The sequence below is a fragment of the Gadus macrocephalus genome, chromosome 3 (genome assembly GCF_031168955.1).
Source record: "Gadus macrocephalus chromosome 3, ASM3116895v1".
Classification (NCBI taxonomy): domain Eukaryota; kingdom Metazoa; phylum Chordata; class Actinopteri; order Gadiformes; family Gadidae; genus Gadus; species Gadus macrocephalus.
Genome location: NC_082384.1, coordinates 12,467,725 through 12,481,604, shown reverse-complemented (window position 1 = coordinate 12,481,604; position 13,880 = coordinate 12,467,725). Strand labels below are relative to the sequence as shown.

Sequence of the window (13,880 nt, the reverse complement as noted above, 5' to 3'; positions counted from 1 at the left end):
GAACCAATGTGACACATGTGTGTGTGTGTTTGTGTGTATTCATTTATGTGTATGTATGTGTGTGTGTGTGTGTGTGTGTGTGTGTGTGTGTGTGTGTGTGTGTGTGTATGTGTGTATGTTTGAGTGTGTCTGTATGTCTGTTTGTGTGTGTGTGTGTGTGTGTGTGTGTGTGTGTACGTGTGTGTTTATGTGTGTGACCACATATGATCGTGGTAGTTTTACTGCATTCCATTATAACATAGATTATAACACATATAACAAAAATAGCAGATTAACATGGATGAATCCCATTCTTCACCACCACCACCACTGCACAGCTTCAGTCAGAGATGGCCATTTGCACAAATAGCGATTTCTATGCTAAGATACGAGCAGAAGTCTCCATGCATGTTGATACCAAAAAGGACATACTAACTGCTCCCAAAACAATATGGGGTATACTCCCTCCCTCTATAGCTGTATTCTCATTATATCCTATTATGATCAAGTCAGGTTTTCCTTCATTATTCACCACTGATGTTTTTAATTTGGGTCCAAAAAGGGCTAATGATTCTCAGCTCCCTGTGTGGTTTATTACGGCTGCCCCTCCAGTCATGGTCTTAAGACAGAGTGGCGGTCTGCTCTTTCCCTGCATGTAAGCAGTGTGCATGAAGTTAATCTGATGCTGTAGGGGTGTGTGTGTGCGGGGGTTGGGGGGAGGGGGGTGGGCGGGGCAAGGTGAGCGGAGGACATGTGAAGGGGAGATCGGGGGACTTTAACATGGTGAACATACACGCTATATAAGGAAACAGAAGCCCGGGAGACCCAAACAGGAAGTTGATCTGGGAGCTACCACAAGTCTACTGGAGACCTTCCACGAGAACAGGTAGGACACACACCTTCACTTTGACTATCTTGAGCTTTACTGGGTGGATATTGCATGTGACAGAGGGGCAAAGAATCTTACTGGGTACCAGTATGGTATTGGTGGAATCATAGAAATAGGTCTCATTCAATTATTTGTGATTATTCATATTTTCTGGGTTCAGTTTTCTGGATTATAGGCTTCAGTGTTCTGAATCAAATCAGGACCACAAGCAGCGAAAGACGATTTGGCCTTTTTTAAATGTCCAAGAAGATGCCTCCTCTGAAATCTGCAGCTCTATCTTTGAAATGTATTTTAAACCCTGGACCTACTGCAACTATCACTTATGTTGAAACGTATTCTTACCATGAGGAGCTTAACAAAATGAAAGCCAACCACCCACGGCCGACAGATATCTCTACTGAAGAAAGAATGGTGGAAATCATTATTGGAAATCATAACTACGTAAAATCCCTTTTTCAGTAATGATTCATAATTGGATGATTAAACAAACAATATCTATTTACATTCTGCAATGCGTTCAGAAGTGAAACATTATGAGGGGCTACAGCACAGATGTGTGTGTGTGTGTGTGTGTGTGTGTGTGTGTGTATGTGTGTGTGTGTGTGTGTGTGTGTGTTTACGTGTGTGTGCATGGGCATGTGTGCGTGGGGTCAAGGGAAGTCAGAAGGTTAATTGGATTGCAAGCGGATTAACATCGAATGTGTGGCTTGAGAGAGGAATCTCCTTACACCAGGGGTTTAGGACTTACACAAGCCACACTTTATTCGGATCAACTCCATAACTGGCTGACTCCTTTGGCGCCGAGTGGCCACCTCGTGGGATGACACTGTATGCAGGCTGTAACCTGGCCAAGACTTATCTTCTTTAAAGCCACAAATAGAATAGGATTATTAGGCTAATTTTACACCAGGCTGGACCAAATGTGTTTGTGTTTGTGTTTATGTATAGCGGTCCAGCTATATGACCGTTCTGTTAAGTCATTTCTCCTAATCTGAAAGGATTTGGGCAGCAGTTGAGGGAGGGTCGATGGGGGTGGGGAAGGTGTTATAGGGCTGGTTCTACGTACACCAGAGTTAAGTTTACAGAAAAGGAGGGATCCAAAGCGGCATGTGAAGTCAGCTGACACGTTGACGAAACGCCTGGATTTGATTTTTAATTGTCACTAATTGTTTCAGTATAAAATGGCAGACCCGGCTGAGAAGAAGGCCCCTCCGAAGTTCAAGCAGAGGTCCGCTCGTACCTTCAAGAGCCGCGCCCCCAAGCCTGGGCAGAAGGGGTGAGCTGGCTTTACTGTCGCTCTGTCTACCACAGTCTGTCTCCTTTCTATCTCCCTCTCTATCTCCTCTTCTCTCGTGTATACGGGATAATAATCGTATCCATTGACCATCTAGTCTACTCATGTTGACATCACTCTTGTCCTCGTCCATTCAGATTTGGGGACGACATCCCCGGCATGGAGGGTCTCGGCACTGACATCACGGTGGTGTGCCCATGGGAAGCCTACGGGGACTTGGAGCTCGGGGACCTGGCCAAATATGGAATCGTCTAGTACGGCAGTGGGTATGGATGGCAAGGGAGGGGCCCTGGTCATCCAGACCCACTGCCGTTTTCCTCTGCTCGTCTTTCAATTAAAAACTCCCTTGTCTGTCGACCTAGAGTCGGTTTACACACACACAATATATGCCCGTCTACAGATTCATAAGAACTGTAGATCTCTGATAGTTTGCACAAAATTCCCTTTTTTTCGCCGTTTTACCTTTTGTCTTGTCAACAGTTTTGATGCATATTAAAAGTGACAGGGATGTCATAATTACATTGCGGCTCAAGATCCATCCTGAATGTGGGGACTGTCACGCTCTCACACTTGGATAAGCACTGGTGTTGTTTTTCCATTGTATTCAAGAAGGTTTGACAGCCGTGGTTAAAGCTCAGCCAGCGCCTTCGCTCCTCTCCTGCCTTTACTCTGACATTACTGTTCAACCCCGGCCGGCGAGATCATTCACGTGTGAACGTTTTAAGATGGTGTTTTTATGCATGCTTGTACATTTTGTAGATTCTGGCAAAAAGTAAAGATTTAGTAAATAAATGTCAATATTTTCCCAAGAAACTCTTGTTGAAAATTGTCCTTATCATATCATAGGTGGACCAATGTTGTGATACTGGATTGATTTATTATTTCTGAGAAAAATGACCAACAAAATAGCGTATGCTAGAAGGCAGCTTACATCTGCACCTTATAAAAAAAACCACAATATTGAAATAACGGGATCTTTGTGAAAAAAAGCAAAGCAACAAATATAAAATATATAATAATGTACACGCTTTCTAAATATATGGATTACAGAAATAAAAACAAGTGTGAAGCTGCATCACAACAAAACATTTTTATATAAAACATTTTATATGGACATTCAATAACAAAACAATGGCAGTCAGGGAAAATAAGAGGGAAACCATCAAAACCATAGCATGGATAGATGACCACACAGCTAATACGATACAATGAGAATAAAACCATGACTGGAGACTGAATATACCCCATGCTCTTTTGGAGCAGCCATTTAGTCTGTCAGTGGCTCTTTTTTTTGTTGCAAAACAGCACTGTGCTCTTCGTAGCTGTGTGCTAGTCTCCTAGCAATCAGCGTCAAAATGGCTAGCTCCATATCGGTAAGTGGTCAAAAAGAATGCAACTGTGCACTGCTCAGAGTCTGAAAATACACAAGGTCATGCAAAACAATTTTCAAACTCGACACGTATCGCTCATGCTGGTTGTCCATGCCTCCAATGGTTAGAAAAGTCCATCTTTGTATATAATTTTTTTGTTGTAGCACTTCTCAAGTTTTGAACAAGAAGGTGAAGGGACAATTAGCATCTTTGGCTAGGTTTCCTTCAAAAGAACCAAAAAACGAAATATTTTTTTCCAAGCACATTCTATAGCAGGGGTCCCCAACCTTTTTGAACCTGAGAGCTACTTCATGGGCACTGAGTCATACGAAGGGCACCCAGTTCTATACACTCTTCTGAAATAACAAATTTGCTCAGTTTGCCTTTAGTTATATATTACTATTAATGATTAATGATACTCATCTATGTGAAGACATGTTAATTAATTAAGTCATGTTAATGATTTCTTACAATAATTATCAACAATGACTTAAAAAAGGTGGGAAAGAGTTGTTCAAGAATGAGTAGTGCTATTTTAGAACAGGCCTGCGTACGCCTCATGTGATCCTTGCGGGCGCCATGGTGCCCGCGGGCACTGTGTTGGTGACCCGTTCTATAGTAATATGTAAATATTAAAAAGTCAAGCGAAAAAAGCAACATAACGTATTGAACAAAAGCCAGCTGCAAACCAACTACAGCAAAGACTTTTCCGAGCCGTCTTAGCTTGGTGGGGATTGAAATGGAAGAAATTGACAAACTATTTCAGAATTAGCTGCAGCATTTCAAACACGGGTTCGTGGTTCATAAACCACGACCCACAGTTTACTTTTCTCCCCCATGTTGAAATATTATCTTTAAATTCTAACACTTTGCGATATTTAAGCCAAACGTTCCTATAGCTGGCTAAATATTATTTTTTTCCGCACTGAAATGTAAGGAGCCATGTTAAAGCACTAATATAAAAACAAAAATAAATCATATAAACTAAAATCGGAATACGATTTGCTTAACCCTTGAGAAGTGCCACAGGCCTCTGTTCATTCATCTCCAAAGGGCTCGGTCACCTGTAAACTACAGACACAAGTTTTTATTTTTATTTGTAGCTATTTCTGCATATTCTGAAATACAAATTAACCTCATATAATACCAGAGCAAGTCATTAAATAACATGTAATCCAGAAACAGGCGAGGCCTGTTCTGACTATATGACAAAAAATAATAAAAGATCCAAAACAAACAAAAATCTGTGAACTCTGCATTGCAACATGCGTTCCTGGTCTCCATCGCCTCTCTGTCCCTTCAGGTTAAGGACAAACGTTTGAGAGTAAAGTTTAACTCACACAAGTATAGGAGCATCCTTTAAATAAAAAGTAGAATAATAGTAACAAGACAGCAATTCGATTACCAAGGATCAGGATCATAATATAAGAATAAAGAATATATTAATAATACACAAGCAGAAACAAACTGTGCTTCCTAAAAATCTTTGGAACCAAATAAAACCAAAAAGGCAAAACAACCACATTTGGGAATAGGATTTAGAATAGAGAATTATGTAGAATATTTACTTTCGATCCGCTTGTTGACTCTTTCGTGTGTAACAACTACTGTCAGTTTTTCAACTGTTTCTCCTCAGGAAGACTCATTTTTGCGTGTTTTCATGCTCTACTAAAAACAGGGAGCATTTTGGAGATTTCAAATAATACTTTTCCATTTTTTTTGATGAAGGAATCAATAAAAAAAAGGGTGTATACCCCTTGCCTCCCGATGGAGATTATAGGGAAGATAATTTAATGATTTGGAACATGAATAAACCAAATCCTCCTAGAATTTAGGCGAGTAAATTGACTGTAGTGTTTTAAAGACTGTAGTGTTGTCATGGCAGCCTGGTCACTGGATCTGAGGCATGGGAGACACCAGTGAGACAACCAACTCTACCTCCTGCTATGTGCTCTCATTTGGATCTAGGTTTTCATTGTATTTTTATCGCATATTGAGTGCAACGAGACTCATTCCAGCCAGGTGAATCAACGCTATGTCATAAAGAGTCCAAGCCGAAACGACATCGGTCATGATACAAAAAAAAACCTTTTTAATAATCATTAAATCATTATAAAGAACGATAATAATCATAATTTGGTAATAATATTTTTTTTCTCATGTCTAAACTAATTTAATTGCATATTGTAACAATTTAAAGTTTAAAGGTTCACATGTCCAAACACTAAGAAAACGAGGTAAGGTACATCTGAAATAAGCCCCGCCTCTCCTAGCCTCGCTGAAGTGATGTCTAGCTTATAACGCATCACAGCAGCCGCCATTCCCACTCCTCCTTTTCAGCACGCACAGCAAACGAACGAAACTCCACTCCGCTCAATCAGACCAGTCCCCCATCCTGTTTTTTTCGGCTTTTAAATGGTTTATGCGTTTTTTTTGTTTTCTGTTCAACAAAGTACAAACCGTCACCTAATTCCTAATCTGACCCGCCCCTCCCCAATGTTCCTGGTCGTTGTGTGAGGGTGTGTGATGCCGCACGGTGTACTTGGCTTGTTGGTTCACTTGGGTGACAGCTGTTCGAATGTCAGTTATCCATGCATGAGTTAGAGCTTCTGGAAGATCGTCTGGGTCTGCTCCCATGTCTTGTGCTGCTCATTGTCGGGGTTGGGGGGGGGGGGCATAATGGAGGGATTCTATAATACAGCCGTGCAATAAAGTAGGCGGCCATCTTGGTTCTTTTTTTTTCTTTTTAGGTCAAGGCCATCCATTAGTCTTAGCATTCCTTATTTTTTGTAGTGTAATAAAAAAAGAGAAAGAAAGGGTGGGATTTTGCTGGAGTGGGATCAGAACTATCTCTGTATACAGGGTGCAGTCCTCCTCTGAACCAACAGAGGGAGCTCTTTCATAGAGCCCGGATGGAAGAAGAGGGGAGGGGGGGGAAGCTCCAAGGAAATGTAGGGTCCTTAGTAGGGAGCAAATCTACTGTAGCCTCCCCGGTAGAGAGTTGCCTGGGAAGGATCACACAACATCTTTGGATTAAAAATAAATACCAGACCATTACAAAATACTGGCAGAAAAATGAACACACACACACACACACACACGATAATAATGTCTATAGTGAGTGAGTGAGTGCGTGCGTGCGCGAGTGCGTGAGCGAGTGAGAGGGTAAGTGAGTGAGCGAGAGTGTGTGTGTGTGTGCATGTGTGTGTGTGTAAGCGTGCGTCTTCCTACCATGGCTCCGACACCGTAGGCCGCGGGCGCGAGAGCGGCGTGGTAAGGGTCTGCAGTGTAGACCCGTCCGTAGCTGGGAGACACGAGAGGTTATCATCAGGTTATGAAAATCGAGATGTTCCACCGTCTAAAAGTCTTTCACGATCCGACCATCAGGCTGGTTTACCCAGCATCCCCTTGCTGAATGGATTCATATTGTGGTGTGAATTCATGAACCCCACATCAGGGAATCTGTGTGCTAGGAAGTAGTTTGACACTAGAGAGCAGACGACTCCAGCGAGAGAGACGCCAAGTCCGCCAGAATAGCCTTCCTGCTGGGAGCTTTTACTCTTTTTTTAATAAAACCGTACATGTCGTCGCTTGCATCATCGTCAAAACAATGATTCTGAAACGCAGGAGTGGTAAGGTATAAACGGTGGTCCTTCCTCCATCGTGTGATTTCCATCCCTGAAATGATAGCCCGTGTTCTGAGTGAGCGATTCCTGCCAACTGCTTTCTCCTCGTTGATTGGTCCTTTGGGGGAACTGTGCAGCAAGCAGTGCTTCTGCTTCCATTTGGGCTCTGTCCCCGACATCTGTGCAAAGTACCGTCGCTAGAGTCTGGCTCATTTTATAGTCCAGGAAGTGCTTGGCTGAGGAGAACCATTAGCTACGTCCCTACAGGCTCAACTCAAATCAGCCAAATGTTCCCCCTAGCTTATTCACTGCGGGGCTACGGGAAAACTTAGCAGGTTTCAGATTCAAACTTCCCATCGTCTGAAATGTTACCCAATTATCCCCTTTCGCACCAGTGGAAAGGAAAAGTCGTATTTGTGCAATAGGTCCCCTTAGACAGGCTGGCTTCATGAGGAATGCCCTTATTTTGTCAACACAAAAGAACTCGGCTATCTTTTCCTGTTGGTTGAGAGGGGTCAAAGCTAGGCTAATGCTAACCATGTTGTGGGGCTGACTCACCTGTCGCTGTAGGCTGCTGCCGCTGCAGCTGCCGCCGCCGCTGAGGGGGCTGCTACGGCTGTCGGCTGGGCATAGCGGTACGCTGCGTAGCCCCCCTGAGGGGCCGGCGGAGAGACAGAGGGAGACGGGGACAGAGAGAGATGTGCATAGAGGAAGAGAGTAAAGAATAGAGACAGATGGAGACGGGGACAGAGAGAGATGTGCATAGAGGAAGAAAGTAAAGAATAGAGACAGGTGGAGACGGGGACAGAGAGAGATGTGCATAGAGGAAGAGAGTAAAGAATAGAGACAGATGGAGACGGGGACAGAGAGAGATGTGCATAGAGGAAGAGAGTAAAGAATAGAGACAGATGCAGAGAGGAGATTGGAGAGAGGAGACAGAGAGAGAGATATGAAGAAAAAGAGGGATGCAGAGAAGGAGAGAAAGAGACAGGGACAAACAGAGAGAGACGGGCAGAGAGGCCGGGAGACAGAGAAAAAAAGAGCAAAAGAGATGCAGAGATGCAGATATACAGAGGGAGAGATATATGCAGAGACAAGGAGAGAGAAAGACAGAGAGAGCGACAGAGTAAGACAGACAGATGGGTAGAAAGATAGTAAACGAGAAAGTAGAGACGTAAAGAAACGACGAGAAGAGAAGAGAAGAAGAGCGACCAGAAGTATAGAGTGATATAATTGAAAGGAGAGATGAAGAACAAAAAAAAGGAACAAAAAGAACAAAAGTCTCGTTAGTTTTCCTTCGTCCCGTGCGCTGCGGTGCATCACATGCGCTAATGTGCCAGCAGACGGTCAGTGAGCGGATCTTAGGGTTACATCGGGAGGGGGGGGGAAGAAGAAGAAGAAGAGAGCCAACAGATTAACAAGCAGACAAGTCAGGAGACACCGGCTACTGTGGTGCAGCAGAGGCATTCACGCGACACGTAGCTCAGGCTCTGTGTTCGTCTCTCCCTCCACCTCCAACACTTTAATGGCTTTGCACGCATCCGAAGATGGACAACGGTGGGTTTAATTTGTTGTGGTTGTGGTCGTTGGTGTTGGGCACGGAGGAAGAGATCAATCATAACCTCATACTGAAGCCCCGCCCCCTGTTCCCCTCACGAAGGACCCCGTTTCGCGGAGGGGAAGGGGAGGGTAGGCCATATATCACACTGTAGTGCCGGATGGACAGCTGATGGAGAGACACACTGTAGACGGGAGGTAGGGGGGGGGGGGGGGGGGGGGGCGTCTCACCCTTCGGGATCACACCCCCCAAAAAAAGAGAAGGAAAGGAAAACACACAAAAACAGGCACGCACACGCGCACCTTAACACGCTAGCTCACGTAAGCTCACGTAGCCAGCGGCCGTTAAACTAAACACGCATCATGCACCCCAGAACTGTGGAGGTCAGAGTGTACACGAGGCCAAACGCAGCTCTGGAGAGAACACACACGCACACACACACACACACACACACACACACACACACGTCACTGCAGGCTAACCCTAGAGAGGACATTCAGGCCACGCCCTCCCCCCCCCGCATTCAGCATCACCACTACGCACTGGCTACTGGGAGGAGGGGGGGGGGGGGGGGGGTAACTAAATAAAGAAAGATGAGTGCAGAGTAGAAAGGATTCAGGAGGAAATAAATAATTGAGTTTAAGGTTCTAGGGGGATCGAAGGAGGCAAGATAAAAGATAAAAGATGTAGACAGATAAATAAATAAAAAGTGGGAGGGTGTGGGGTTTTGGGGGGGGGGGGGGGGGGAAGCCTTGTAAGTATGTCTGCATGCCGACATTGATTCAGTTAGCATGCCACAGGTGAAACGGTTTCCGGGAGCTTGCTGGAAGGGGTCTGAATTAACAAGGTGTAAGTGGATATCAGGGCGCCCTGCCCTCCATTACGCTCCCTGGGACGTCTGTCAGCCCGCTCTCCTGCTGCTGTCTGCTGCCATTACCTCTGCTGTACTTTATCGATTTAATTTCCCGTCTCAAGGTATTAAAAGGAGCACCGTGTGAGAGTTTAAAGTTGCGCACCATTATCCGTTCTTGAGGCACTACGAAGGAGCCGCAGTACGGCTTGTAACTTAGCTGTTACAGCTAGCACCGAGAGCTAAACAACTCAAAAGGTGAGGCTAACTGTTGCATTGCCAACAGCAACGGTTGGAAATAAACACTTGAAAGGCCACGATTAATGATAAAAAGTGTCTTGGTGCTTGGTCGTTATTTAATTAATTGATTGCCGAAAGGAATGTTAAAATAAAAAAATTATTAAACTTGATGTTAATGGTATAGTAGAATACAAAATTATACAGCATACAGAACATTTCACCATCCCTGCAGATTATCTTTACATTGGAACATTTGAAATGAACAGTGCCCCTTTTAAAATTTGTTCTGGTTTCTTGAAAATCTCCTCTGACTTCGTAAAAGTATAATACTGGAATTGTTTCAATATAAAATATCTTTCCAAAGTGATTAAAAATATATACATTTAAAGCTCACTTATTTTTTTTTTCTAAAATATTTGGAATTTATAAACCTCACTAATTTAAATTTGATAATACATTTATCTCAATCTCTCCTGCTGGTTTAAAAAAAACGAATCCCACATATTGTTCTCCCCCTTCCGTGACTCCGCCCACATCCGACTCCAGTGAGTTAGTAGAAGAAGACAGAGAGGGCATTTCAATCTCAGATGGTCAATAATGCCTAGCAGCACACAGTCATTGAAGATGACAAAAAGAGAGAGAAGGATGCATACTGGCTCTCACACAGAGTCCACCCTACCTGGGACAATCTGCTACTAATATCCTGAAACACTAGTCTACAGAGAAAACAGAAACATCCGTTGTCAAGCCGCTCGCGCGCACATCACGTGTTCACACAGGCGCACGTCAAAATCACCGACACAACGCACACAAACCCACACCGACCCAATGGAGACAAAGCACAGAGCAGCCTACTTGCAAATGCAGAACTCAATGACACTATTAAAGTCCAGCCAATGGTTTTCACCCGTAATGCGATATTTAATTATCATCAGTTGGCATCTCTGGGTTGATGTCCATGAGTCATTTCTTAGCAAAAAATACTTGGAACCTGGCATTACCAAACTCTGTTTATGATTACTTTAGGGAACATGAGTCATATTTGATTAGTCAAATATTGTGGTGGCGCCGAAGTAGAATGTGTCGACTACCTACCAGGTAGAAAACTCTGTGCTTTGGGCCCCGGTTTTAATCTTTTCACACGTGAAAACAAAACGAGAGAGGGGGGAAAAGAGGGAAAGGGAGAGAGAGCGAGATGGAGAAAGAGAGGGCTATACTTACATAGAGTTCAGCTGCACCGTAAAAGCCATCCTGATAGGCCATCACACTGAGAGAGGGACAGATGGAAGAGAAGAGGGGTGGGGGGGGGGGGGGGAGATGAAGGACAGCGGGCAAGAATGGTGACGGAAGGTGGGTTTTTTGTGGGTTTTTAATGGTGTGATGTGCCACCATGTGGCCATTTAATGAAACAGCAGGGGCGGTGATGAAAAGAGGGAAAATGGTGCCAGGAAAGATAATGAAGAGAAGAGGACGGATTGTGAGATTAATACACACCGTGCAACATGCAAGGCAAAATACCAGCTCTTTGTGAATAGAGGAACGGTTCTACAGCCTCTCCTTTCATGTATATCTATATTGACATAGATTATGCGTCACTAAAGGTTGACTCCATAGTGACACAGGAAATGAGATTAACTTTGATATTAAATAAACAAGGAAAAGGTATTTCACTCTTAAGCATACGATCAATTCAACTGATTGGATTGAGCACCCAATATACATAGATAATGAATCACACAACATGCACAGTTGCTGACAAATAAATGAAAACTAACTGCAGACAATAGGCATGAGTTAATACAGACAAGGGATCATTTCTGAACGCATGTATACACTAATATGAGTCTGTCTGCCTATGCTTATAATAATCGGTATCGACACATACATGAATCTGTGTCAGTCCAATATTAATCTTTCCGTGTACACTAATATTAATCGGTCTGTCTACACTAATATTAATCGGTCTGTCTACACTAATATTAATCGGTCTGCCTACACTAATATTAATCGGTCTGTACTAATATTAATGTCTGTCTGTCTGTTAAGTTCCCTCACACCAATACCTTCCGACTGCTAGGGCTAGGGCTGCCCCTAATTGGCCATGTGCCGTCTGTCTGTCTCCACTAATACGTCTGTCTGTCTGTCTGTCCATGTGCTCACCCAGGGTAGGCGGGGATGGCCTGCTGGGGCACGGCGGCCCTGACGGCGCTGTAGACGGGCCGGCCCCGGCCCCGCAGGTGGGCCCCCCGGAAGGTGGCTGCTGTGGTGGCGGCGGCGGCGGCGGCCGCTGCGGGGTAGGGGAACCCTGGCACTGGGGGACACACACACACACACACACACAATTACATAACATCACAGTAGCAGTAGAGAAGGGGCAGAGAAGAAGGAAATGCATAAAAGAAAGAAAGGCGAAAAAAATGTAAGAGAAAGAGAAAGAGAAAGAGACAGAGATGTAAAGCTGTTGTATCGAGGCGTTCAAACCTGTGTATAGTTCCGGGCTGTACATGGCTCCGACCATGGGGCTCAGTTTCCAACCGGCTGTGGAACCACGACAACAACCGCAACACAAGCCACAGTATCGGTTAGCATCGCCGCGACGACCGCCACCGCGGTGACCCCCCCTCCCCCATGTCATTATTTTCAAAAGCCAAAAGACAAGACCTGGTACAACATGGTGGAGGAGTGAAGGCTGCGCTCCACGGGACGTACATAGCGCGTTACCGTACGGTATCGTGGCCAGGCCCTCCCCGTTGGAGTACGGGGTGGAGATCTTCTTGTTGGTCATCACCCTGGCCGTGGCGTTGTTGACCTGGGCACCGGGAGACGGAAGGGGTTACTGGCCAATTTCACTCCAACCAATAGGGAAAAGGGTTGGGGTGGGGGTGGGGGGGACGGGGAGGGGACATCGATCACATGATCATAGTCGGGTTGAAGCTGAAGGTTAGACTAGCGATATGTCTCGTTAAGAAAGACACAGGTTAGCGGAATAAGAGTGATCCAGTCAACACTGGATCAGTTGAACTTCTATGTTTCAATTTTACATTTATTTATATACTGTTTTAGAAAGACACAAGTCTCAGTTGGTGTGTCCTTGGATACCAAACAATTAAAAAATAAATTTAAATAACAAAACATTTTACGATTAGGTTAGCAGGAATTAGTTAGTTAATTCTGTTGATGAGCAGTGATGATATTTGACGCATGCGCTTCTTTTCAAGGAGAAAGACAGTAAAAAACTAAAGATTCCAGTGAGCAATCAGGCATTTGGTAAGCCGAAAAACACCGGCACACAAAAGGAATAAACAACGACAAAAACATTTCAGATCAAAAAAAAGCATTCAAAAATAACCATTCCATTGCTACCTTTTAAAAAAAGAAAGGGAAAAAAGAAGGTGAAGAAAGCAGCAGTTTCATCAGTTGAACATGATACAAAAAACATCCAGAAAGTTCAAGATTACGCACAGCCAATCATGACCAAGAAGTGAGCAAAACAGGCCAATCAGCAAGCAGAGGATGCAGCCAGTAGAACAATCAAAACAGTTTTGCAGCCCTTTCGGTTTAATACACACATTTATAAAAAAAGAAAATAAAGACGAAAAGGGGTAGAGAAGGGGGGGGAGATAGAGATGGAGAGAATGAAAGGAAAGAGTGCACAGGGAGTAGCCATCCATATTGAGGAACACACACATGATGGTCTGACAGAGAAGGGAAGAGGGAGAGAGAAAGAAAGAGAGACACAGACAATAGACGTTCACGAGTGCAATTCATTTGATGGACAAACAGTCAAAAAAAAAAACGACAACCAAACAAAATAAATCAACACCAACATGTCGCACAAATCACTCTGAATACATCGACCGTTTGCCTACATCAGACCTAAGTGGGATCGAGCAAGAATGAAGAGATGGCAACACGGGTGAGGGTGAGCAGAGATAGAGAGAAAGGAAAGTCAAGGAAAGAACGAAAGAAAGAAAGAAAGAAAGAAAGAAAGAAAGAAAGAAAGAAAGAAAGAAAGAAAGAAAGAAAGAAAGAAAGAAAGAAAGAAAGTCCACAGAGAGGATGGGGGAAGCAAAT

General features: G+C 44.1%; 2 protein-coding genes across 5 annotated transcripts; one reads left to right on the top strand and one right to left on the bottom strand.

Moving 5' to 3' along the window:
* The first annotated feature begins 722 nt into the window (after window positions 1-722).
* Window positions 723-2,975, top strand: LOC132454138 (retinal cone rhodopsin-sensitive cGMP 3',5'-cyclic phosphodiesterase subunit gamma-like). Its single transcript, XM_060047338.1, has 3 exons — window positions 723-865; window positions 2,044-2,144; window positions 2,300-2,975. Exons 2-3 carry the CDS (start codon window positions 2,050-2,052, stop codon window positions 2,415-2,417), a joined length of 213 nt encoding a protein of 70 aa, XP_059903321.1. The 5' UTR covers window positions 723-865; window positions 2,044-2,049; the 3' UTR covers window positions 2,418-2,975.
* A 262-nt stretch (window positions 2,976-3,237) lies between these two features.
* rbfox2 (RNA binding fox-1 homolog 2) lies at window positions 3,238-13,864 on the bottom strand. Of its 4 annotated transcripts, none has more exons than XM_060047332.1 (7): window positions 12,468-13,864; window positions 12,288-12,344; window positions 11,967-12,117; window positions 10,486-10,522; window positions 7,717-7,811; window positions 6,764-6,836; window positions 3,238-6,558 (listed from the first exon to the last, which is right to left on the bottom strand). In XM_060047332.1, the coding sequence occupies exons 1-7, from the start codon at window positions 12,589-12,591 to the stop codon at window positions 6,493-6,495; spliced, it is 603 nt and encodes a 200-aa protein (XP_059903315.1). In that variant the 5' UTR covers window positions 12,592-13,864; the 3' UTR covers window positions 3,238-6,492. The 4 variants fall into 4 exon arrangements, with proteins under 4 accessions (XP_059903315.1, XP_059903314.1, XP_059903316.1 ...); XM_060047331.1 differs by lacking the exon at window positions 10,486-10,522 and adding an exon at window positions 11,028-11,073 and having other exon boundaries at window positions 12,468-13,860; XM_060047333.1 differs by lacking the exon at window positions 10,486-10,522 and adding an exon at window positions 11,028-11,073 and having other exon boundaries at window positions 3,238-6,537; window positions 12,468-13,854.
* Between the last annotated feature and the right edge of the window lie 16 nt (window positions 13,865-13,880).

Excerpts from the sequence above, each read along its gene's own strand:
- LOC132454138 (XM_060047338.1), top strand. The coding sequence starts at position 2,050 with ATGGCAGACCCGGCTGAGAAGAAGGCCCCTCCGAAGTTCAAGCAGAGG. Across the intron at positions 2,145-2,299 it reads CCCAAGCCTGGGCAGAAGGG|ATTTGGGGACGACATCCCCG; the intron begins GTGAGCTGGCTT and ends TCGTCCATTCAG.
- rbfox2 (XM_060047331.1), bottom strand. The coding sequence starts at position 12,591 with ATGACCAACAAGAAGATCTCCACCCCGTACTCCAACGGGGAGGGCCTG. Across the intron at positions 12,345-12,467 it reads CCTCCACCATGTTGTACCAG|CCGGTTGGAAACTGAGCCCC; the intron begins GTCTTGTCTTTT and ends GTGGTTCCACAG. Across the intron at positions 12,118-12,287 it reads CAGCCCGGAACTATACACAG|TGCCAGGGTTCCCCTACCCC; the intron begins GTTTGAACGCCT and ends TGTGTCCCCCAG.